This window comes from Protomyctophum bolini (genome assembly GCF_963924005.1).
Source record: "Protomyctophum bolini genome assembly, chromosome: 22".
Classification (NCBI taxonomy): domain Eukaryota; kingdom Metazoa; phylum Chordata; class Actinopteri; order Myctophiformes; family Myctophidae; genus Protomyctophum; species Protomyctophum bolini.
The window spans coordinates 25,684,703-25,711,787 of record NC_137883.1 but is presented as its reverse complement, the minus strand read 5'-3'; the positions used below and the strand labels follow the sequence as shown (position 1 = coordinate 25,711,787).

At 41.1% G+C, this 27,085-nt stretch overlaps 1 protein-coding gene across 5 annotated transcripts in view; it reads left to right on the top strand.

The window, feature by feature from the left end:
- Positions 1 to 1,225: 1,225 nt before the first annotated feature.
- The window catches only part of ptpn13 (protein tyrosine phosphatase non-receptor type 13), a 75,234-nt gene continuing 49,374 nt past the window's right edge, over positions 1,226 to 27,085 (top strand). For all 5 annotated transcript variants that reach the window (XM_080756140.1, XM_080756141.1, XM_080756139.1 and 2 more), the window contains exons 1-6: positions 1,226 to 1,552; positions 8,366 to 8,485; positions 17,469 to 17,635; positions 18,935 to 19,000; positions 20,881 to 21,066; positions 22,188 to 22,275. In XM_080756140.1, the coding sequence (XP_080612266.1) occupies positions 8,371 to 8,485; positions 17,469 to 17,635; positions 18,935 to 19,000; positions 20,881 to 21,066; positions 22,188 to 22,275 (622 nt within the window). In that variant the 5' untranslated portion in view covers positions 1,226 to 1,552; positions 8,366 to 8,370. The remainder of the gene's footprint in view (positions 1,553 to 8,365; positions 8,486 to 17,468; positions 17,636 to 18,934; positions 19,001 to 20,880; positions 21,067 to 22,187; positions 22,276 to 27,085) is intronic.

Genomic DNA, 27,085 nt, shown 5'->3' with positions numbered 1-27,085 from the left:
TTGATTGATTGATTGATTGATTGATTGATTGAATACTTTGTTAAGAGTTTGCAAATTGTACAGATGTTTACAATGATTGTTAAAACACAAAAAGCCTTATAGGGGCTTGTTTGTTTCCATTGTGGTCCTTAACAACATACATGTAGTCTTATTTTGTTGGGGGGTGGGGTTTCCTCTGAGGTTGAAAGCCTGGTGATGCGAGTGAGCCAGTAGGGTAAAAGAGGTAATAAAAATACATGTAATTTAATATTAATATTATTAACAATAATAATAATAATAATAATAAATCACAAAGAAATGTTGTTGTCTCCATGTTGTCTGTCCATCCGTCTGTTACCAACTAATCCGGCACTGTTAACCCGGTTGATGCCAAATTTTCACACACACTCGATGCATGCCAACGATGAACCTCTCCCCCAAATTTTCCAGAACGGCCTGTTATAGCGCCACCAGGAGGCCAACTTTTGAAAAACATTTTTTTTAATATTACTCCTCCTGCCAAAAATCCCGCAAATCGTTACACACTATCTCTATAGCCATGTGTTCAAGCCGGATCTGTCCGATATTTAATATTCCATCGTAATAGGCTAACATTGGCTTTCAAAGTTTGCAGGATTGGCCCGTTTTTAACAAAAAGCCTCAAATCATGAACGCAGCGTGCAATAGGCTACGTGAAATCTTTCCTGTTATAGCGCCACCAACAGGTGTATTTTTACTAAAAAAAAAAACGAAAAATATACCGGAGAACTCGCCAGTTTACCAATTCGCCACTATTAGAGCTATGGACCAGAGCTAATTGTTCCTGTACTTTGGTGTTTAAACTTTTAGCATTCCTACTTTCTTTAGCGTTAACTTTAAACAACTATCCTCTCTCTCTCTCTCTCTCTCTCTCTCTCTCTCTCTCTCTCTCTCTCTCTCTCTCTCTCTCTCTCTCTCTCTCTCTATCTCTCTCTCTCTCAATTCAATGCAATTTAAATGAAGGTGAAGTAAAACAAAAATGCACTAAATCGCGGCGAGTTGGTAAACTGGCGAGTTCTCCGGATACCGCCCCGATCGGGCAATTTATCTAGTTTACACTTGTCCACTTCCAGGTCCAGTTTAACTTGACGTCTATGTGTCCTCTCCTTGTTCAATGTACTCCTCGCAGTCAGATGCAGTCAGACGTTCCAAAGGGAGGGAGCGGGCCGGGGAAGGAGGGGTTAAATGCTACTCAGCACTCAGCAGTGGTAATGGGAACTTTGCTGCCAGAAAGGAGTAGCTCGCTGTCTACTACTATAGTGCCTCTAAACGACTTTTTAAACTAATACTTTTATTCAGTTTCGCTCGAGAGAATACTAAAATAACAAAACAGCTTAATAAAATATGTTCTAAAACGCTTCTGGCGTTTGTTTTTGTTTTTTAAATAGCCGAATGTGCTCGTCTCGAAGGTAAACCTGTTGCCTAGTTCCAAGATGTTTCATTGTGGTGGATGGGATGGCGCTGCGCAGCATTCCTCCTCCTAGCCTGGTCCTGGACGGACGAGCAGCGCTTCTCTAAGAACATTACTTGCCTGGTAAGTTTTGTTTCGTGCCGAAAGTGTCAGATAATTAAAGACAAGCTCCCGTTGTTTTTTTGGGAAGAAGTTCCATTGAATTGCTATTGAAGCGAAAACCGCCTGAGACAGCCACTTTGGTATAATGAAAACAGTGAAACACAGACAGCGCTGCTGTTGCCTGCTGTTGTAATGTTGATAAACAATGCGTTTATGTATTGGTGTCTTCGTCAGAATTAGAGTGTGCAGATTACATACTGCAACAATGTCTGCAGAACAGGAGGCATCACAGAATTGACTAAAGCCGATGTAATTCTTCCCAAGTATTCTTTTTCATTTTTTTTTCATGAAACGGGACAGCAGTTGCAAACTTGCAATACAGTTTTATCAAAGCTGAAATGTTAAATGTTAAGTAGCAATGGACATGGCCTACTAATAACGTTTGCCGAGTAGCTACAGAACACACACACACACACACACACACACACACACACACACACACACTACATTGATTAATTTCTCAGTAGAGTTGTAGGGGGGAATGAAAGGTGCCAATTTGTAGGATCTCCTCTTCTTCATTAACATTTGATAGTTGGAAGTTATTTGGAGCCAAAGGTCATTCAGCTTTTGGTCTGGTTTAGTCAATTCAATGCGAAAGGGGACCATGAGGTGATGGCAGTGACAGACTAAAAAGCCAGGTTTATATTATTGTATATGTATTGTTTATTATGTCCTATGACGGGACATAATACATGAGGCATTAGATGTTTTCATCTTCTGGAGTGGCTGCCTGCACTGGATGAAGACTCTTGGGTGAGTTGGTGAAGAAAGGGGAGTGAGGAGGAGTGTGGTGGTGGGTGGCGTTTTGGGGGGGTCAGAGTGTGGTTTAGTAAAACCATGCTGTGCATGTCACGGTCCCCATAGCAACCCTGTGATTAGCAGGAATTGGGCGGATGAGGTTGAGACCAAAATGGGAGCTGCAGAGGGCTGTCAGTCCAGAGCTGTTGGGCTGATGGGGTTAGAATAATCCTCAATCTGCCTTTGACTGGCCTGACCTGGGCTGCCCTTGAAAACACAGGGAGACACTGGATGACACTGACCAACAAGCCGTCTCCCTTTTTATTTTGGGGGGGTAGGGAATTGGGATGCCACTATGTGAACGTGATGTTCTCCTCTCTCTCTTCCCGTGTCAAGATGACTAATCCAAGAGCGTTCAGTCAAACAGAGACAGGGGCAAGCAAGTTCTCCGTGCAGTGCAGAATATACCTTTTTAAAGTGAATCGTATTCTTTGCTGGAAAGGCACATTTCAGTAACAACAAGATTTCATACCATCAGCCGTCTTCTTCAAAAGAAAATTCTTTGTGTGTGTTTTGAATTTGAAGAGATTGTTTGCAGGCTGAGGCAGCATTCTATCGTTCTGGGAATAGAGGTTCACTCAGAGTGTGTTGCTGGATTTTCCTGGCAGGAATGACTTCAGGGAGATTTTCACCTCAAATTTGGCACATAAGAATCTTTCTCTTGCTGGTTCCTCCTGGCCCAAATGTCTTTGCCAGCTGAGACCACAGCTCTAATGTATGGAGGAAATTAACCAACTCTTTCGTTCTCATATCTTGGAATTATGCTGTTGGAAATGGTCAGTTGGAGCTTTTGCTTTTTCACAGCTGATTGTTTCAGAAGGAGTTGTGGCTCCTTAAGTTTTCAAGCGATGTTGAGGTTGGAAAAAAGAGGATTTGGAGAGAGAGCGTGGTATGTGAGTTTCCTATGTCTTTGGTCTCAGAGAGATACAGTACAGAGCGATGGGCTCTAAAAAGAGGACTGTAGAAAATTAGTTGCGGTAACTTTTCATGAGATGCTCAGCCAAAATGCAATTTCTTTAGAGCTTGTTTTCAGATCCATTTCATGCCGTCTTAACGGCTGCATCATCATCGATCGCAGACAGGAAAGGCAAATGTAACGAGTACCATCACGTTTCCAGGATTATTTTCTTTAAAGTCCTTGTGACTGTGGCCGAGACTTGGAACACTGAGCAGCAGCAGCCTAAAGCTTTGTTTATGAAAGAAATCTGTTAGTACTGCTATGCGTGGGTTGTATGACTGTCTCCAAGCTCTGTTTTAACAGGCACATGTATTTTGAATATTTTTTCTCCATGAAGTAAAGTAGCCATTCTAAATATAGGCATTTTCCTTTTCTTTTCCCCACTTTTGAATTCCCTAAACCAAAGAGTATTTGGACTTACAAGCACTAAAGAGATTTTCTGTTTTAATGAAGTTCATATCTGGCAACAACAAAAATACATTCCAATTGCAGGAAAAGAAAAAGGCATAGACAATGTGAACGATGTCTGTCTGATCTTTTGGTCCCCTGCTAGGTCTACAAGCGCTTTAGGGCTTTAGGGAAAGCCCGATTTTATATTTAGTCGTGCAATGGTGTCCTGCATCGAAAATGGACTATCTACAATCTCACAATGCATTGCACTGCAACTCGTTGTGCGCTTGTAGATCGGCTATTTTCCGCGTGGGACACCGGCCCGTAACAAAATATAAATCACGCTTAAGCCCCTTCAATAATGAGCAGCACCGCACCACGGGCCAATGTGAGACAAGCTGGCCTCCACGCCACAGCAGCATCAACGTGGATAAAAAACATTCCACTGTAGGTCTCTGTTGAAATAACAAGGGCCGCAAAACAATCAGCCTTCACAGCGCCCCGCTCAGCCCATTCTCATGGGTAATGAGCCGGATGGGTAGTAACCCACTTTCACTCTCACTCCTCACTCACGCCTCCCATTGACCAGAGTGGTTAACATGCATTCCTGCATAAACATGTATGACATGCTTATTCATAAATCTTCTAAACTCAGAATGACCTGTAAGGACAGCTGGTGTTGTTCCATCTCACTAATAAAAAAAGACGGCCTACATGGGAATGAATGAGAATTGGAGAAATAAGTCCCAAACTTGCTCAATAGGAAAAGAGAAGTCCTAGTACGCCCTTCAGCCAGCAGAAGGTAGAAGGGCTCTCGTGGGTGCTCAACAGGGACGACTTTCATCCGAGAAGATCATATCTGGAGAGACTACCCAAATAAAATGTACTGGTGCACTCGACTGGTCTGCACGTTTTCTCTTTATTGTTTTGCAGGGGTGACTTTGTGATTTTCTGTCTTCCTCTCAGAGTCAAACAGTCAAGTGCGAGTCGGGTGCTCCAGTATATTTTATTTGGGTAGTCTCTCCTGAAGTGCCCAGATATTATTTCCCTTGGTCAATAGGAAGTTTTATGAATAAAGATCCACTGTGTTCAGAATATTTAAGCCTTCCATTGTATTTGACAACTTTTTTATTTAATTAGGGTAATTATATATATATATATATATATCATTTAAATCATAACCTGTCTGTTCCGCATGGTTCTCCTCTGTCTTGTGCAATTTATCTGAACTTGCACATGGGCATTGACCATTAGCACACAACGCCTCGTTTTCACTTTTCCCAAAAATTAAGCTGTTTATCAATGGCTTATGGGATCTTAGCAGCTGCCGAGACACTGCCCCACACACACACACACACACACACACACACACACACACACACACTAGAAATGTATAAAGGAATTTCATTTACGGCCCCAATCCACAGTTCCACACACACACTGCATTTTATGATTGGGAGGGCGCTTTCCGCTTTGGATATCATCTTCATAGCACTGACACGCAGAGTGACATGCAAAATTCTATTTAACTTATTGGGCCCCTCGAGGGTCAAGAAACTGATCACAGTTATCGCAAAGGCACTGTGTGTGTGTGTGTGTGTGTGTGTGTGTGTGTGTGTGTGTGAGAGAGACTATGTTCATGCATATGAATGAATATAGTCTTTTATTGTATGTTTTAGTACTGTATGTGTTGTCTTATTGTGCACTTTTTACTATTACTCTACCTACTCTCTGTGCTGCTGTTCCCTGGGGGATTATTAAAGTATTATCCTATAAATCACAATCTACAAACAACACACCAATCACCAAATGCATGGGCGGTCATTTACAGTACTACTTACATTCATTTACTTGGATTAAAAATAAAAATAAAGTAAATGTAAATGGTAACATGACTGGTAAATGATTTATATAGTGCCTTTATCCAATAGGCGATTATGCATTTACATTTGTGCATTATTTACACACATTTATACACCGATGGCAGTGGAAACATGCAAGGCACCAACCTGCACATCGGGAGCAATTAGGGATTCATCTTGCTCAAGACATTTCAACACTAACTCTGGAGGAACTTGGGAACCTTCCAGTTCCCAAGCGGCCACTTTACCCATGAGCAACTGCCACCCTGGCCTGTATGCACTATGCCCTGAAATGTACATGTATACTGAGTACTGGCCAGTTCAAGTATAAAAAAACATGAATAATCTAGTGAATTCCCCAAAAAGCTTCATAATGCCTATTACCTAAAACACATAAATTAGTCATTACTACACCATGGTGGGTGTTTATAACTTGAAACTTTATAACTGTGTCAATATCGGATAAAACAAGGCCACATTGTATTGTGACATTTAATGTCTAACTGGAAATTGCAGACAGACAGACAGACAGACACGTAAACACAATCTCACACTCTTACGTTCACTTAAGGGGAACAAATCACCAACTCCTGTCTCCACCATGTATTTTTAGATTAGGCTTTGTCTGGAGATGTTTATTACAAAATACATAGCCTGCCCTTTTAACCTCCTTTTTCTATGGTGATCACCAGCTGTGAATATTATGACAGGAATGTATTTAACCCCTGCTATCGTTCGTGACCGTGAAACCCTCCCATGCGACGCCATGCTGGTGATATGTCCCAAAAGTGAACCATTTCTCACCACACTGCAGTTTCAGTACACCACAGTAGACCATCAGAGAAGCAGTCCTATGGCACACGCACACAGCTATTTAGGCTAGGTGCTGATGGTTTTTGCCTAGTCAAATGTAATCCTTTAAAACCAGAGCTTCCTATTCCTCCCTTGCATCCCGTCACGGTGGGATTGGGTGGATTTCGACATCATTGTCACCACAGCACAGCAGCTGTTGTGTTTTAGGTCCACATGGTGAGTGATGAGGGGTGAACTTACTGTATCTCGTCTATCCCATTCTATCATCACACAGCATTTCATGGTTGATTGACTGCCTGGTTTATTATGGGCACTTTTCTTTTAGGTAACTCTTTTTTTTAAAGATTTGTTTTTTTGGACTATTATGCCGTTCATTCATAGTCTGACAGGAAATGGGGAGAAAGATGGGGAGTGACACGCAGCAAAGGTCATCTGGATTCGAACCCATGACACGCTGTCAGGCTACATTTGCAGCCTAGGAGCCTGGACCACTAGTACGCCAGACAGTGGCTCTGGCCGGTTTATGGGCACTTTTAGTCAGCAAAGTAGAAATGCTGAAGCTAAAAGGTTGAATGAACTTCTTGTGTCTACAGGTCAAGTCTTATAAAGCAGCCTGCTGTGGGGCCTAATGAGTGAATTCAAAGAGATTTCTCCCTGGAAGCACAGCTTGTTGTGACATGCCTGTAGTCTGAAGGTGTATGAAGGTGCTCCTGTAAATAAAATTGGGGCTTCACCTCCTTTCAGCCAAACGGAACAACATAAACTGAAGCTGCTGTATTATTATTACTCTTCTCTGCAAGGAGATATCTGTGCTAAGTTTAACCACTTAAGAGCCCTATATGTATATACATCACTCGACAAATGGCAAAAATAGCTGATCTACATGCTTGTGAGTTTGTAGATCCCGGCGAAAATGGGTAGGGACACCAGGTGGAAAGAGGTTAAGTGACACATGAAAGCAAGTTGAAACGTAATAAACAGTGTTTGTTAGGTTGTTTAAGTAAGTAACATTTTGTGACTAAGTGTCACTGTCAAGACTCAAGAGGGCTGTCAAACTCATGTAAAAACAGTAATGTCCACTGTCGTCAGAGTTCAGATTTGTAATCTCTTAGAAGATGCTTAGTCATTTCAAATATCCGGTTAACTGAACTGATAACAAAAGAAGCACTGTTGGAAGCTGCTGTCTTGACGATAGAAACTAGCTGGAAGAATAAGAATAAATAATGAACAGTTACTAAAGAATCTATGAGCAGTTACTAAAGAATCTACAGAGTTACCGGTTCTAAAGTAGAATTGTACTGTACTGTATGTGTGTGTTACTTTGTATCTGTGTGTGCGCGCACATCATGTGCTTGCCTTGTACCTCCTCATCTTCAGACTCCAAGCATGACTCAGGGCTCACGGCTCAGATGTCAAGGTGGTGGGAGTTGGCCTTAGAAGTTACATTGCGAGGATTTGTTTCTCAGAAATAACTGAATAGTCTTCTTTATGAATGTAGCTTGGCTAAATGCCTAAGACTGATAATCATAATCAGAATGTTGGTGTGATTTGAGTTTTTGTACTGTATGCCATTCCTAGGTTATCAAGGTTTTTCTGGCGTGGCCCAGTCTAGACGGTGTTGTTATTTTGCAAGAATTCTGTATATTTAACATTGGTTATAGGTGTATGTAGTAAGTGATAAAGATCTATATTCTGACAGCCCTATCATTCCTATAAATCTGCTATTTTCAGCATGCAAGTGTAAAATGTATTTTACTGTCTCTTGTCCATTAGTCCCTAAGTTTAGTTTTTCATATATTTAGTTTTAGTCATCATAGGTTCATTTAGTTTCTATTTAGTTTGTCAGTGAAAAAAGTATTGGTATTAGTATTAGTCGACAAAATCAACACTGTACTGTACATGCACTACAGAATGCAATTTTTCATGATTTTCGCAATCTCTTCATTTGCACAGGGAAGATGCACGTGTCCCTGGCAGAAGCTCTGGAGGTGCGAGGGGGTCCGCTGCAGGAGGAGGAGGTCTGGGCGGTCCTCAGCCAGAGTGCAGAGAGCCTCCAAGAGCTCTTTCACAAAGGTATCCATCCATCCGCCGCATTCTGCAAAAACGTTGCCAGGCCACAATAGAACGTATTCACACGGGCAGCTATTTGCTCTGACTGAACTTCATACTCACAAATTATATGTAATATTTCTGTTCATTATCATATACAGTATTAAAATTGTATTATGGTCGCTTTTAACCCCTTACTTGTCAGGAAATGAGAGGGGGGGGGGGGGGGAGTTTCCAATGTTCCAATGAATTCATGGTGATTTTGTGAAAAGCACAAAATATTTGTGAAGCCCACAGATGGACATAAAGGGTGACCAATGATTTTAGGAATTGATTTATGAACACACAATTAATGAATAAAGGACAAAGAATGAAAAAAGAGACTAGGTTTCTTCCCGACAGCGATTATATAAATATTTAATATCCCCATCATATAGCATTCTTATGTGGAGTCTTCTACTCTCCCTCTTTATCTCTTTTGGTTGTGAAATTAAATAGCTTAACAAGAATCTGGCTCAGCAGTAGAAAGCCCCTAAGGTCAGCAGAACTAGGCATGGTTACCTAGTGATATGCACTGCAGCTCTAGACATCACACCGGGACTATGGATCTGACACACCACCTCTCTCTCTTTGGCCCTGTGTTGTTTTTTGTTTGTTTGTTGTTGTGTAGGGAACGTGAATAAAGGTAATTCAAGCTGTAACTAGAAAAAGTGCCCTTCTGGGCACAGGTCTCCACCAGGAGGATAGGAGTGTGATGTGTGATGCTTGGCCTGTTGTAGCGCCACCATGAGGCTGATTTGAAAACTGTCAAGTGGCATTTCTTCCAAAGCCTAGTGGAAATATGCATGCACAGTTTCACCACAATCGGACGCTGCGTTGGGTAGTTGTGGCGATTTGTACAATACGGGTACAAAGCGGGCTACTCCTGAAAAGTTTAGAAGCCAATCGTAGCCAATGAGGGTGGATTATGAGAAATCAAACAAACCAGTACCGATTTGCGTGAAATTTTGATAAAATCTGAAGGAGTAATATTAGAAAATGTGTTTTACATATGTCAGCCTCCTGGTGGCGCTATAAAGAGCAAATGTGAAAAATTCCAGGCAAAGGTTTTTCCTACTATACAAAGTTATCCGTGCATGGCGAGATAGAGAGACTGTGTACCAATTTGCGTGATGATTGGACAAAATCTGTAGGTGTACTGTCCAAAAACTTGTTTTGCACAAAGCGGCCTCCTGGTGGCGCTATAAATTTCCATTCTGGAAATTCTGGGGCAGAGGTTCATCGTTGGCATCCAGGGAGTGTGTGTGGCATCGACCGGGTTAACGGTGCCGGAGATTAGCTGTTCACAGACGGACAGATGGACGGACGGACGGACGGACGGACGGACGGACAGACACACACACTGACAGACGGAGTGCAAAACATACTCTCTCCCCATGCCTTCGGCCTGGTAGAGACAATAACTTTGTAGCTAACTCTACTTCTAGTTTATTTTTTATCCACCTTATTTGTGCTTATTACAGTATATGCTTTTACGTTTATTTCCTGAAAGGCTAACCTTTCAGAGATGGCCCTTTTTAGAGAGATTTATGTGACAATGGCATGTGGTTCGTTCAGCTGTCTCTGGCGGTGTGCCACATAATCCGGTTTCTGTTTAGCTTCCGTGTTGTTATTGGATAAGAGACGTAACAATTTCAACCCTCCTAAATGCATTGGTCACCATCCGTGACTCCTTGATTTATCTCTGTGTGACGCCATGTCGCTATCCACCCACTCACTCTTACAGTATGTGTCATCTGTGCTGTTCTTTGTAGTGGCCAGTGGACTGGTCACCTGACTCTGAATAGTTAGACAGCCTATATTAAAACAATTCAACTCTGTCTTCGGATTCAGAGAGTGACGTGGGAGTTCACTCCGTTTCTGTTTTCTAATAGTGAGAACATTTTTTCAAGGAAACCTTCTACATCCTGCATTTTGTGAGGCGAAAAGCCCACACTGATTTGTAGAACAACCATTATTCTGTCTGAGGGAGACTTAGGGCTGTATTTTGCGTGTCTTAAGTACCAGGTCTTATTCCCTAACTTGAGTAAACTAAAGACCTGGAGGTGTGATCAATGCCATTTGGCTATTCTGAGTGGCCAAAGAGCATTGACCACGCCTCCAGGTTTTTAGCAAAATACAGCCCTTAATCTTTAACTCTTGAGTGAACTTTGAGGCTGAAGTTGTTAAACAGAATTGGTCAACGGCATTCCTAATACTCAAATGCAACCTAAATAAGTAGAATGCAGCTATGCTGCCTCACAGCCAACAAGACTAACCTCAACACTGTATTTGAAAAGTTTAAATATTTGACTCATGCATTGCTAAATCATTGTCCCATATGAGATAGCTTGGTGATATTGTGGCTTTTGAGTCTTAACCTTCACATGCCTCTTGTGGGGTTTAGAACTATTTGTTTCCTTTTTTTAATGGGGTTTGGTGTTAAAGATATTCACTGTCTCTTCAGAGCCTTACACCATGAGATTGGTGTATTGTGTATTTTTTACATTTGAGCTATATTAACTCATTTAGACCTGTAAAGTCAATACGTTGTAAAACCTTTCAATATGGGAAAGCGTTTTTCAAATCTGCCTCAAGTTAAACAGCAGTGTAAAGAGGAAAGACGTGTTCTAGACTAGAGACAGGATGATATTTTAGGTTAAAACGTGCAAACTGATATAAGCGTGCGACCATCAATTTGTTTTTAACTTTTGACAGAACTTAGTGAGTGCTTTAGCCACCAAAATGACCATTTCCTCAACATGAAGCATGTTGCTATCCAGTCATTTTATTCAATGAAAGGTATTGTAGTTGGCTGTCTGACTCAAAGCTCTTATGCAATAAATGGGAGCATTGAGCATTGTCTTTTGATTTATACCCCAAGCTGTTCTGCTGGACAACGCACTGTCCATACTGGGCTCCCAGATTAATGGTCATGGCTCTGGAGTTAGCATGTTAATCTGGATACAATAGCTTCTTTATTGTTCACACACAGATGGACAGGATTCTCATGGAAGAGGTTCAAAGCAAACAAAACCCTCTATCGTTTTAAATTTCTTCTAATCTACGGATAGCAGCCATCTCAATCTCGGATTGGTCACATTTGAGAAGACGTCCCTCACACACTCCTTCACTAGTTACATTTTATTTTATTACTTTTTCCCATGAGTGTGTGTTTTCAGACTTCAATCTTAAAGGACCACTTCACCGCTTGTCAACTTATCTTCATATAATTGGTCGTCACTAATGGTTTATGATAAAATAGTAAAATACCACAATTGTTTCCTATTCGGTCTGTGTCTCATAGGAGGGCTGTGGGCAGTTCAGAAACCCGTCCACCGGTGACGTCATCAGATTAGTTTTTAAACAAGATTTTAAAAAGAAAATATAGAGATTTGTGTTATCGTGAGAACGATGGCTTCCATTATTGCATTGCAACTTTCCAGGAATATAAATCCTGCAGTTTCTCTTTGATTCCCCATCGGTGATGTCATGTGGTGGACGGGTTTCTGAACTGCCCACAGCCCTCCTATATGAGACACAGACCGAGTACATTCATTTTTTGGGGGCATTTTATCATGAAGATTCGCGAGGATCAATTCTATGACGGTAGGTTAAAAAGTGGTGAAGTGGTCCTTTAACCACTTAAAACCCTATAGTTGACCGGGGTCCCCCAGGGTTCCATACATGGCCCACTCCTTTCCTCGCTGTACACCAAATATTTTGCCTGAAAACATTTGCTATGTTTGCAGAATGCTTGCCCCTTGGGTAGGGATGCTAATGTTCATGTTGTTAATTTTCAAACTTAAAACTCCCAAGCAGATGGGAGCCAAAATAATACATAATTTAAAAAAGACTAGTGTTTTGAGATACTACGAAATAATAGATAACATCAAAGCTGAAATGTATATTAAATGGAAGTTAAATTCATGAAATAATAATAATAAGCCATCACATTTTCCTATATACCCTTCTAGTGCATGTTCAGGAGGCACAGTTCAAATTGACTACTGTACTCTAGTACTATGCCATCTCTTGTTAACCAGGGAACCCATTGTGGACATTGCTGTTTCATTCTGAAACATTTCTATCAAGCAATATCGGGACATCTTAGTTCAACATGTCTAAACTACCGACCCATCGTTTGAATTTAGGGATTTTCATGCAAACACAAAAAGAGCACTACAGACACTTTGTGTACAACTTGACCCAGCAGCAGTTTTGTTTTGTGTCTATTGAATTGATCGTCGTCTCTTCCTACAGGGTGGGTGGGTGGGTGGGTGGGTGGGTGTGGGTGTGTGTGTGTGTGTGTGTGTGTTGATGATGCAGCAGCAGCAGCAGGCTTGGCATGAACATAAAGATTGCCACTATCCTGAGAATGTCGAATCTGGCCTTAGGCCAATAACTCCTGACTGGTTCCACTGCAGACATCCTTGACATACACTGAGTCTGGACTATGTACAGCACTTTCTGCTGAGGTCACAATTTTTGGTAATTAAGGATTTCACTCCAAGGCTAATATTTCAGACTCAACCCCAGCATTGCTTTGAAAGTCTTCACTTCATTTCCCAATAATGTTTACATGGCATTTAGTGTTGTACTGCATTGATTGCGTAGGACTTTGTCAGCTAATATTTTTAACTTATGTTGTTAGTGTAGCCATATTGAATAGATTGTGGTCTCTCATGTGCATGGTTTAGGAATGCTGAGTGAAGCTTAAATGTGAAAAGCAGATGTCAGAAGCAGTTTTTTTTATGCAGTTGCTTAACTATGTTAAGGCATTTCTACCTACAGAGTACATTGATTAATGGTAAACATTGTCTAATACTGTAATTTTAAGTTCTGTGGCTATAATTCATTTAATAGCTTATACAACTTTATTTATAGTGTGTTTTAAAATGTTATTTTAACCAATCTATACGAGTTTGTTACAAATGATGTTGAGGAGGAGCATTACTAGCTAAAGTGGCTGAAGCTCATGAGCGAGATATATCCCTTGGCCAAACAGGGATTCAGAGATGTAGGATATCGGTCTCCCACGCCACTTCAAATGTTTTTATGCTGTGCAATATGACTTGTCAGGCAATGGCATGCATGTGTGTGATGACACCCTGTGGGTGTCACATTGTATACGTATTTGCCTCACGCTGTCCAAACACTAATCCACCACCACCACCACAACGGTCATATTCCATGTGTAAATAGTAGCGGTTAGCTACTGTGTTTGTATAAGAACGATTTGTTTGAATTAGTTATATCCCTAGTATTTATGATTCCGCCAAGAAATGCCTCTCCAGCCATAGTCTCAGGCTCTTAGCTGTAGTCTCCTCTGGCCTCTGGGTAACTAAGAGCTTTTCTTTCACATGATTTGCCTGTACCGTATGTTTGATCTTAGTATTTCCTGTCATTCAGACTGCAAACTAAGATCTTCTATGTTCATTTAAAGCTGTAACCATAGGTGTTACGCCCTTCCCATTGCACAGGCTTCAAAACTTGGTCTCCTGCACGAGAAACCAAATTTTTACTGTTCATTCAAGAAGCAATCCCTACTAGGCCAGGGGGAGTTATTGCACATAATGAGTTTAAGGGAGTACCACTTGTAAACTAGAACTGTGTCCAACTCCTACCCGACAGGGTCTAAAGTTCTCAAAGGAATAGACACGGCTCCTCTATTCAAATAAGTTTCATATTCATACTGTAAGTGGCTTTGGTACAGGGGAATATTCATTACATACTCTCAGCCAGGGATAAAAGAGCTTCAGATTCTTATTGTTTAAAATAAAATATAATCGAACTACTAATATTCATTAAAATAAGTTTAGGGTGGCGGCTTCAATGTAACTCTGAAAGTGTAAACATTGACCCATAAGGTGTGCTTTTCTGTCCGAGTTTCTACTCTCCCCAACAACTGTTGCACCTCTGTCTGCCTGCCTCCCTGCCTGCTGCCTCTGTAATGGTGGGTTTGGCTTTAGAGATAATGCACACTGCACATTACAGTTTGTATTCATGTATTTTAGAGGACAACTCCCTGGTCTAGGGGCTGATAAGAAGTGTGCCCTATAGTGACAAGTTGTGTAGGGATTCACATGGACTTGTTTGGAACCAACAAACAAACAAGTAATTGAAGCAAATGGTCATTCTAAAGATTATAGTTTGCCCCCAAACCATGGTGGGTTGTTTTAATCACTTAAGCCCTATACTTTGTCATAGAACAGTGAAAATAGCCAATCCACATGCTCATACAGTAGATCAGCTATTTTTGAAAATGCAGACAGTTTCTGAAAATGTTAGATTATAAAGAGGTGCCAAAAATAGGGATGCCAGATTTAAAGTGGTTAAACTTTCACAGTAGAGTGGATGTTTTCCAAAATGATGACGGCTTGTACTTTTGTCTACATTTTATTGAGACCTTTCAACATAATTTGAACATCAAAGAGCGATCTAATTCCCTAATGCTCTGGATGTGCAGTTTGAGTTATAACAGACTGTGTGTAACCCCATCCTTTTCTTTGCAGTCGGTCCCCTCAAAACGTTCACGGTTTTTAAACAGGAAACATTTATTTACTTGGTAAATTCCAGCTTTTGAAAACATTATTTTGGTACCTCAAACCCCCGTTTTCTGTTCCTCGTTCTGTCCCGTTTCGAAGTGAAATATCAGTCAAAGAAAGGAATTTTGCAGAGCTGCTCAAACATTCCTTTGTATATTTTTAAAACGTGGACTGTAACCATACCACTGACTGTGGCTTCGGAGGAGAAGAGAATGACTCTTGTTTCCCTGTGTATCCATTCTGCTCTGTGTCCAATGCCTCTTCAACAGTGAAGGCATACTGGACGTGTTTTTCGGAAAACCGGCTGAAAAACGCTGCAGTGTGCAGGGACCTTTATTCTTTGCATGGCTAAGCTTTCCTTAGCCATGTGTTTTTTGTTTACTTCAATCATCTTAAATTCCCATAAAGCCACCGGAAGGTGTGTGTGTGTGTGTGTGTGTGTGTGTGTGTGTGTGTGTGTGTGTGTGTGTGTGTGTGTGTGTGTGTGTGTGTGTGTGTGTGTGTGTGTGTGTGTGTGTGTGTGTGTGTGTGTGTGTGTGTGTGTGTGTGTGTGTGTGTGTGTGTGTGTGTGTGTGTGTGTGTGTGTGTGTGTGTGTGTGTGTGTGTGTGTGTGTGTGTGTGTGTGTGTGTGTGTGTGTGTGTCTTATCATGTTGTTAATCTAGAGTTCTGTATTTTGTACATGCTGATTTAGTGCACTGCATGCAGCTCAACCATGCATATAGGCTAGCAATTACAATGTGTATTAGAGCTTGGATCGGGACAACTTTTTCCAGCCCGAACCGGGCCCCGTTACAGACAGCTTTGTGTCCTACCCGAATCGAGTCCGACCTTAATTATTAATATATGCGTCCGACCCGGGCCCGACACCGACGCTTTTTACTAGGGATGTGTAAATGTGTCTAAAATAAAAAGCGATTTGTATAATTAAATATTGATGATTAATCGATTAATCGTTTGGGGGAGGGGGATTTCTTTTTTTTTTAATGAACCCTACAAATAAAAAATTCTTCCCCCCAAGGGGTACCTAAGCCAAAAAAGTTTGGTACCCCCTGATGTAGATGATTAACAATAATTTTAACTCTTGAGAGTTAATAAGGGTCCATTTGGTTACTAACTCCATCTTTTGGATGAGGACCACCTGGAACCCCCTCAAGGACCACTGGTGGCCCCTGGACCAGTGTTGAGCCAATTGATCACCATAGCAAACCCTCTGTGGACACTGTGTGCTCCATTTCCATTTCCGTCACCGCTAAACCCCTTATCCCTAAACTTCTTTGCCTTTTTTACTATTTTGCAAATCATTTTTGAATAGTTAAAATGGCCAGTCTACAAGCTCACAACGTGTAAATGTAGATTGGCTAGTTGAACTATTCAAAAATGTTGTTTCGAAATAGTAAAAAAGACAAAGAAGTTTAGGAATAAGTGGTTTAGCGGTGATGCATGCCTACACTACTTATGCCCTTGGAATGCTGGGTGACTGACATGACATTCTTGTTGTATCCCGACATATTCTGCACCTGAACTATTTATGTCCTTGTATGCAATTTCCTCTGTGTGGACATAAATAAATTGTTAAAATGTGTGCGTGTATTGTTCTTTTGTTTTTTCTCCTCTGCTTCATAGACCACTTTGAAGACCATAAACTATTTAATTTCAAATGATGTAAACAAATTGGCTATATTGCCTTGTGGTGTAGTGTAGACACCACAGACACAGTGTATCTGACTTACACAATATTTGTTGTTGTTCCATGTCAGTCTCGAAAACCAAAGTGTTTCCAAACAACTGAATTGGTTTTCAGTTATTGACCGAAGGCGCTCTCCCTCATGTTGGCTTGAGCTGAACTAAACGTGTCACGGTATGACTGAGTTTGGGCTTTCAGGGTACGGACAACAATGTGCAACGCTGTAAAGGACAGATATGCTCTGGATTTATAACACAACATTTTAAAGACAAAACACAAAAGCATCATTGTAAAACAGAAAGCTGCACAATAATCGTTTATCTCGATTAACTCGTTCACTTTCCATAAGCACTGGAAGACAAAATCTTAACTACAGAAAAATGTAATTACCGAAAGCAACCCTAACTAGAACTATATTAACCAATGATGCCCTATATACTTTTAAGTGGAAATAGCCGATCCATAATCTCACAACGTGTCACATACTGTAGTGTAGTGGCTTTGAACGTAATTTAAAAAATATTGTGAATTTGTGGAGGCAGGCACAATAGTTGATGAATCGTGTCCGTTTCCAGCACTTGTTTGATCTGACACTCTATGCCAAGAAAAGCTCTGGTATTTTCAGGCTATATTTCAAGTGGTTAAGACAACACATTGTGTAGTTGTACGCTCAAGATCGTGTTTTGCAGTCCTGGTACTTAATATAATGTTTTTGTTTGTTTGTCTTCTCTCCAGACCCCTCGGCCCTGGGCTTCATCATCTCCCCCTGGTCCCTGCTGCTGATGCCCTCTGGAAATGTCTCCTTCACGGACGAGAACGTCACTCAGCAGGACCTGAGGGCCTTCACAGCTCCAGAGGTCCTGGAGGGGGTTGCCCTGGCCTCCCTCTCTGACATAGAGAAGGTAGGTGTTAATTAATTAATGGAATAGTCGCTAAGAGAATAATTGATAGTTGCTGTCCTAGTTGCCTCTAAATTCAATGTAGCTTCTAAAACTGGGTGGGAAAATAATTGCATAACCAATACAAAGTCAGGATAGGCACGGTCTAAGACTAGAAAGCAACCTCTCATATCAACGAGGTGGTAAGCAGGTATACATCAAGGGGTTGTTATCACACACACAAGAGTGATTACTGTCATATACGTAGGTTACAAAATCAATCCGGTTCAGTTAGGGGCACAAGTGCAAGATTGTCAAAGTGCAATAGAAAAGGCTGCCATGCTTTATAGAATTTTAAGATGGAACCACACAATGTGTATTTAATTTTTTCCATTTAAAAAAAGTACTGTATGGCCGCCTCCATATATGCAGATCTAGGTTATGATCCAGTCTTCATGTATGGCTATCCAGGGTTTGATGAGATCAGTGTTGTGATCTTCATATATGGAGACGTGATGTCACGAGGCGTGATGGACTGATAACCATATATGGAGGCATGACACGACTGACTGACGGACGGACAGACATGCTTTGCAAGTTTTCATAGTAATCTGCGACCTACAGTCGCAATCAGAGACTGTGGTTGAATACATGTCATCTTTGATCAGTTCAAATAATATTTCTCTGTGCAAACAATTGGGATGGTGAACTAATATGGGGTGGCTATACATTTCCACATTTAGCAAATGTGAACGTGCCTTTAAGTTTGTAGGGTGCTCTGTTCCTGAAAGTCCTTGAAGGCTATGTTGCATTCTTTGGAAATCTGTGAGTTATTCTTTCCCCTACCAAGACCTACTTACGGGGGAAGTGATTTCTCTCCCATGCAGTCGGTGCAGAATAGTGAGGGAAGGAAAATGGATTTAAGCGAAAAGGTCTGCTTTCAGCTCCATGAAGCAGATTGAATGAATCGTTCCTTACTATCACAGAGGGGCTTTAGATGAGACACATGTTACTTCATCAGCTACGTGAATTTCCAGAATGGTGTTGCATCACCTACACCCTTAGTCTTTATTTGATTTACATCAGACACTTTTATACACGCATGCCTGCATGCACACGCGCACACACACGTTATACACACGCATACTTGTTGGTTTTGGGGACATTGCCTTGACTTACATTTCCTTACTATTATACTTACTTACCCTAAGAACTTGAGTACAATATAATTTAGTTGCTGGCAGCTATTTTGTCACCAATCAGCATCAATGTCCAACTGATCTTGTTGCTTGTTTATCTCTTAACTGGTGTTCATTTTCACAGATGCACATGTACTCCCTGGGGATGACTCTGTTCTGGGGAGCCGACTACCAGATCCCTCAAAGCCAGGTACAGTAGATCCACTACAGAAGATCAACCTGTCCTAATGTAGATCAAACTTGTACAGTGTTCTTGATCCATGTTTAATGGTCGGGCAATGAGGGCAATTTTTGTATCTATTGTGCAACCCAATACATAATGCCCATCTAGGTCTGTCCAGGTACTAGCTAAGCCAGCTAGCATCTGTACTCTGTCTCTGGTTGTGTTTACTAGCATTATAAATATGAAAATTCTTAGCATTTTTTAGACTGGTGAGTCAGTGTTGACAGGCAATGAGTTTCTACCTCGCAGGCAGGTTTTAGCCCCATTCTCCTTGTGTGTGTGTGTGTGTGTGTGTGTGTGTGTGTATCTATCTATCTATCTATCTATCTATCTATCTATCTATCTATCTATCTATCTATCTATAAGTCATCCAGACCACAAATCATCACAGGACTCCTGAATGAGTTTATAGGATGCTAAATCTAAAGGAAAATTTGTCAAACCACCCTGAAAATGTCATTGCTTTTAAATTCTACCCCTTTTTCAGTGAAAATACATAATACATACTAAATACATAATTACTACATCGTTTGACATAATTGGCCGTAGCTGAGCCACATCGAGCCTCGGCTCACCCAGTCTGTGTCAAAGTGTTCCTAAGCAATACCAGGCACTTAACCCTTAACCCATTCTGACCTGAGATCAGATTCTAAAAATGTCTTCTACATCCTGACAGTTTTCTGAAAAAGCTATGTTTCTATGTCAGTCGTTCTTCTTCGATTTTAAAAAAAAAGCAGACCAAGCTCGTAGCGCGCCACTCGGTGGTGCGCTATGAGCTTGTAGATCTGCTATTTTTCAATAGCTAAAGCATAACATAATGCTTACACCAAAAGGGGTTCCCGCCCCAAAATGGGTACTGTTCCCTGGGCGTTGTTAAAAATAGTCTGCTGCTGTTCGTTAGGAGTGCTAAATGCAGAGGATGAATGTCGGGTATGTACAAATATATTTTACAAAAATACCCATACAACATGAACTAAACGGGGCACAATTATTGTATTAAATAGAGATATGCATGCACATTGTACATATAAAAACTCAATTCAACTTTATTGTTACATGGGTGTAAAATGGTGGATGAAATTATTTCTCGTACAAGCTACGTGGTTAAAGAATAGAGAAAGAAGCAAGGGAAACAAAGTCGGATAACAAGAAGACACATTGTCAAATATACAATACATTGTGTAAAATGTGCATAACTTGGTGCATGGTCAAAATAGAACTTAAATGGGGCAGAAATGCTTCTTGTGCAATTAGAAGAAACATTGGATACAGATATAAATAGCAGCAGCAGGTATAGAATCACAGTCTCTTGAGCGACAGCAGCAGATAATCAAACTTAAAGTAATCAATTTAGGAATCCATTGGCAAAAAAAATGAAAAACGGCACCCCAATAGAATGTCGATAACAGGATGTCGGCCCGTTTGGTCCCTCCTCTACCGGTTGCGCGTGTGATTGTTTACATTCCTAACAGGAGTTGCTGACAGATTCTGCTGCGGAGCTCTGAATTCAACACTAAGTAAACGGGGAACAATTATTATCTTCAATAGAGATAAGCATGCACATACAGTATATATATTTGCTTCTGGGGGTCCATGGAACAACATATTTTGAAATGCGGGTCGCCCGGCTGAATACATATATTTTGGGGTGGTCCTTGACATGAAATAGTTTGAGAACCACTGACATAGTAGAAACATAGGTTTTTCAGAAAACCTTTAGGATTTAGAAGACATTTTGTAGAATCTGGTCTCAGTTCTCAATGGGTCAATAAGTGATAGTGTATTGATGATTGTGATGTTTTCTTTTTCTTCTTGTTTTCTTTCTGTCTTTCCCATGCACAATTCAGCCTATGAAACTAGGCGAGCATCTGAACAGCCTCCTACTCAACATGTGTGATGATGTGACGTTGAGTCGGATGTCTGTGCGCACCGTTCTGGACGTCTGCAGCAAACACATCAGAAACTCCAGCTGTGAACCCCCTTTCACCTACGTCCGAAAACTGGTCCGTCTGGTACTGGGCAGCCTTTCCCAGGTACAATGCATATATACTTGTGCATGTAATGCACACACACACACACACACACACACACACACACATATATATATATATATATATATATATATATATATATATATATATATATATATATATATATATATATAATGAATTGTATATATTCATAATTCATTTGAGTCAGTCATCTGAAGCCATTGAATTGGATACAGCTAATGTCACTGCAGGCAGCCAGCCAATATCTGTGTATTTGCTACTACTACTTGCTACTTCCGGGTCACACAGCCCATACAACGAGAGGAGGAGCAAAAAGTTGTACGAGCAGCAGCCGACATGTCTTAGCTTTCGCTAGAAGCGGTAATATGTCGGGCGCGATGCAATAAGAAATCACTATTTACATCTGAACGTCGGACAGATTGGACAAAAACAACAACTTCGGAGTATTTTTCTGAGAAAACAACCGACAAAGAAACTACAATGAGTGGATCCTTATGGGGTGCGCGCAAATTAATCCTCATGCTGGGAATAACATAGGCGCTGCCTAGCAACCTGGACAGCACGAAAGGTTAGTTTTGAGCTTTCGGCTGCTTGGAATTGATATAAACCTTATAACCCGCCGTATGGCGACCTGTGGGGTAAAATCTTAACCCGTCATCTGGCGGGTTATGGAGCCGCTTGGCGTCCTGAGTGTTAAAGGAGAATTGACTGGCCTATAGTAACGGGAGGGAATGTGTTAAGTCTCTTGCACTCCTGGTAATCTCATACCGTCTCAGAAAGTTACCATATCTGATTTAAACTGGTGTGTTTCTCAGGTTTCCGCGCCACGCTGCATGCCATTATCTCAGTAAATAGTTTTCAGTGGAGGTCAAACAACCTTTATCTGCCCCATCAAAGCACAATAGGCAAGTTGAATGACAGCACGTCTATACATTCATTATTATAATAGATCACCTCTCAAACAACCACAACTAAGATATGATTTACCCCCAAGCTAGAAGAGGAAGAATGGTATCCTAACCACAGCTTTTGTCACTATTCTTTCCTCCTTGTTTCCTTCTCTATTCTTCTCTGACCTTTTGTACTCTGCCTCTTTTATACTCTCACCTCACATCTTCATTTTTGTCCCCCTTTGGTCACAGCTGGATGGCCTGCTGACTGACAGAGAGTCTCTGCCAGAGCGAAGTAAGGAGATTCGAGAGAGGTTGCGGGGCAAAGGACTTCCTTCAGGTAAGTTGAGTGCAGCTGACATACCTGCATACATGTCCTTACTGAAGCCTACTGAGGTTCAGTACTGAAGCACTTAACTGAAACCCCCTGGGGGTCCCAACAAAGTGCAAGCTGATCAGAGAGTTATACAACTACGTTGCCTTGGGGTGTTTGTATGAATGAAATATTGCAAAGATTGAACGGTTTTTCACTGGGTGACGGTCTCGATCTGTGTCATCCACACACAACCAGTGCTCTGGAGTATAATGTCTTGGCACCCTGCTTGAGGAAGGAAATGGTTATTTACTTCTCGCAGTCGATTTTCCAAAACTCCACTGATTGCTGCCATTAGCGCAAGTGCAGTGCAGTGGGCATCGTGCTTTTTGTGCAACTGGGCGGCTTTTGTTCTGTGTAGAATATACACCTGATATAAGAGAGCCTGTGTGGGCTCTCTTCCGTTAGAGCAAAGTATCACATTTCAGCTGCAAATGCTGCCATTTTTGAGGGGTGCTATCCCCTCCTAGGCACAGCTTTGTGTGTATGTCCGTTTGAGCATGGAATGTGTTTGTAGCACGGAGTGTGATGATTTGATTGGCTGAGCACCAAATGTGATGTATGATGATAAGAGCGCCCCAAAAAACACAGTGTGCACTGTGCAGGGACCTTAAGATTAACTCTTTACTGAACATAATAGCCTAATCCTGACTCTTGACTGTTGGAAAACATAAGAACAGTTATTTCATTTTGGGGGGTTTGGTTCACTGCTGAATTTAATACACTGTTGAGAAATAAAGTTCTCAAGTGTGTGTGTGTGTGTGTGTGTGTGTATTTTCTTTATGATTTTGTATGGTATTGTGTGTGTCTATTGTTTGCATCAGGGGTCAAACTGGGTCTCTGACTGGCACCCCGACACTTTCCCCAACAAACCGCTACAACGTACATGTTATTGGTCAGAGTATGTAATTTACTCCGAGAACCTGGCCTGTGATATCATCTCCGTACGAAGTTTCAATATGCATTTGGCTTTCATGAATGCTTGGTTTTCCATAGAACTGAACTCATTTTGCAATGTGGAGAATTCCAACTAGTATGAGGTTTTCACTGTCGAGTTTGCCCCTGAAACAATCAATGAGGAAATCCATATTACTTTAATAACTCCAGAGGCCCTAACTTTTTATTATAGGACATTCTATTGGCGGTAATAAGAAAATAAACTCAGATTGTGAGGCATATCCACATGCAAAAGCACCCATAGTTTTGCCCGGAAGTACTGCTTGCAGCTAGCTACTGTCTATTTATACAGTTTTACTGCAGTTTACTTTGTTGACCAGGGTACCACAAGGTTCTGTACTTGGTGCCTATTTCCCCAGAATGTTCACCTATTATGACACTTTCTTACGCGCGCGCACACACACACACGTACGTCACACGGGCACATCAGAAGGCAAATTGCAAGAGTACAGCTGGGGCTCTCCAATCCAATGAATCACTTCCTTTATAAATCACAGTAGATCTACCCCTGGGCAAGTAATCTATCAGCGGCTGCCATATATTCATAAAGTTATTTTCTCTCTCTTTTAATTTGGCACTGAGCCTTTCCATTGGAAGTACTCTGTAGATTTCTCTATACCACTGAGTCACTGATGGAGGTTTTTAGTGAATCCAATTCGCTTATTAAGTAGCTTAACTCTTCTAGGATCTAGCACCCCAAATTTTGATGGCAGCCCTAATAAAAAATTCCCAGGATCTTTACAGATCGTAGACTTCATAATTTAACTCAATTCTTTTGTCACACAAGACCAGAAGCTGGCTATTTTGGGACATTCCCAGAAACAGAAAAAAAAGAAAAATCCCCTTTTTTTTGGCATCCATTGTTGGGAATGACCATACGATGACCACGGATATGTTCTAAAAGTGTGAAAATGTTTCACATTTCACTACACCTTTTAGCATTTTTTACTATTTTGAAAAACATTTAAAAATGGTTGATCTACATGCTCACAATGTGTCGATGTAGATAAGCTATGAAATGTAGGCCAGATAGGGCCCTATGTACCTTTTTTAAAGTTAAAAAAAAAAAAAAAAATCTGATCTATTCCGATTTTTGCAATGCTGTGTTAAATATGCACGGGGAGGAAGTAATTGATTGGTACAGTAGTTTTGTGTTCACCTCTAACCCTCGCACTGCCTCTGATCATATCTGTACAACAGCGTTTGTAAATCTTGTATCTTGGAACTCTCTTGGGAATATTATATTATGTAGTTAATTATGAGTAGAACGTTAACTATTTAAATCCTCTACACTTTGTTGACCAAAAATAGGCGATAGTGTTTCAACGTCTTGTAGATCGGCTATTTCTGTCGACTGGTGCAGTGGTCGCCTCAACCGGGACGCTAGGGTTCATGTGGTTAAGCTAGAGAGACTACAAAAGTAATGAGGAGTTACTGCTACTACACTTGTGTGAACAGGTAACAGGGGTGTGGTGGCAACATCAGGGCTCCTTTTCACAGATCAACATGAGCAGCTTTAGTTCGTAAACAGGATTAGAAGTGTTTGTATTCTTTCTAATACAAGTTATGTTGCTAGACCATTACTCCTGAGCTGTGAAACAGAACAGTGTTGTGCGACACGTCCCGTGACAAAAGAATAACAAGCTTTGGCTAGGATACAGACCAGAAACATTGTACATGATTGCTAGTATGCAAATCTTGGCGTTTTGTCCATGTCAGCACCTAGTGCGAAACGCTGGCAGACTAGCTTGGAGCTGTGGACAAGTCAGAACATTACAGAGGGAGTTCTGAAGATAATGCTCCTGTTTCACTCGCACATTGTTCAGCTAACGTCTGGCCTGGTTTGGTGGTTTTCTCAGTACCAATGAGTCAGTAACAGTTATTGTTTTTTAATGTCCTCTGCATGGTTCTTGCTGTAGGGTGGAAAAGGTGAGATGTAGTTTTATGTTTTGCCATGTTACAGCACTGAGACACTGGGCTCTTTCCACACCAAACATTGTTATTTGAAATATTCACATGGCCGTCTCACAATAGGCTGGTAGGATTTAACCAGTTCACCAAACGAAACCTCCGTTTCAGTTTAAAACCATTACCCAAACCCCTGCCTGCAAGATTTGGCACAAATATATTTACCCAGCATTGCCTTTAGTTTACCTCTACTGTATGCTGCCCGTGCCAGCTAAATAAAAGTGCCTCAGGGTGTGGTCACACCAAACTTTAATTCTGCCTATGCTTTTCAGTGGGAATGCTCTGTTCCCACTATGCGGCAGAATTTAAAGTTCACTGTGACTGCACTCTTAAAGATATTTCTGTGAGTGCTGGTATTCTCCTTGATTGTGGAATTATAGTAATAATAATAATAATATTTATTATTTCGTTCACCCGGTAAGAAACTATCAAATTAAATTAAAAGAAAGTAGTTGTTCTCGTATTCGCATTGTTGTACATTTACCACCCTGGCTGTGAGACCTTCCTTCACTCAGGAAGAAAAATAGTCCTGACATCTCCTTCTAGCTCAGAGTGAGGAGGGAAAGAAAATAGGGGGTGGGATATTCTGGACTGTCTGACTTGAAAAAAATAAACTGAAACTAGACATGAAGCACCACATAGCAACCCAGAGTAGGATTTAATTTAGGAAAATATGACCAAATCTTCCCAGTGGTTTTTGAGAGAACTCGGATATTTCTCTCAGGCAGTGGGAGAGGAGAGCAGAACACAAACATGGCCGTCATTCTGGTTATGTAAGCAGCCCGGCATGGCATTGATTACAGATATACATATTTTGGAATCACCAGTGAAACTGCTGGTCTGCTGTTTGTATCAATGCTTTGTTTTCCAGGTTGAGCACCAGCCAGCCCTAGGGAAAGTACATGCAAAGAGTATTACTCAGTTCTGAAGTGTCTTTCTTTCCCGAGGAGTGATTCTCACTTGTAGTTCAGTGGCTCCAAGCTTTAATTGTTGCTGGCCCATACTGGGAGAATTATGTCTTTGTTTCTTCTTTTCGTGCTAGATGTTTTATGCCTCATTGCTACATCTGTCCTGCAACGTCACAATGCTAATGGTTGTCAAACGTCTGGCAACGATTCAGTCAGTAAAAGTGGTGAAACGAAAAAGTCTGACCTAAATTTCAGTTTTAAACTTTTTGTTTCGATCTATCCCTGGTCTGTTTCCACTGAGTTCCTGGAAGACTGAATTTCTTTGATGTTGTGTTCATAAAGAACCGACATGCTTTGTTCTGTAGATTAAAGGACCACATGCAATGTTTTACAAGCATCTACCTCCAGTCATGAGTCTCTCTTGCTCTCGTGGTCTCTCGTCATTTATATCTGTCTCAAGCTTGTCTAGACTCTAGAAAAGGTCATATGTCTGTCTGTCTGTCTGTCCAGTGTCCACACAGCTACACATGATGGAGATGCGCCTCAGTGAGCGCGTCTTTGTAGTATGTTTTGCTTTGCTGCTACACACACACAAATCAGTCTCTTATAGTGGCTGTGATACAGTGTTTCAAGAAGAGATGCCGGCTCATTCTTATTAATATTCTAATTTAGTTGTTGTTGTCATAGGCATATTTGTATAGGTAATGATGAGGTATATTTGCCCATACACAAAATGTGTCTTCTGTATTTACAGAATACTGTATGAAGCAGTGGGAACTAGTATTAACCCATTTTGGGCGGGAACCCCTTTTGGTGTTAGCATTATGTTTTGCTTTAGCTATTGAAATAGCAGATCTACAAGCTCATAGCGCGCCACCGAGTGGCGCACTACGAACTTGTAGGTCTGCTATTTTTGAAAAATCGAAGAAAGACTGACATAGAAA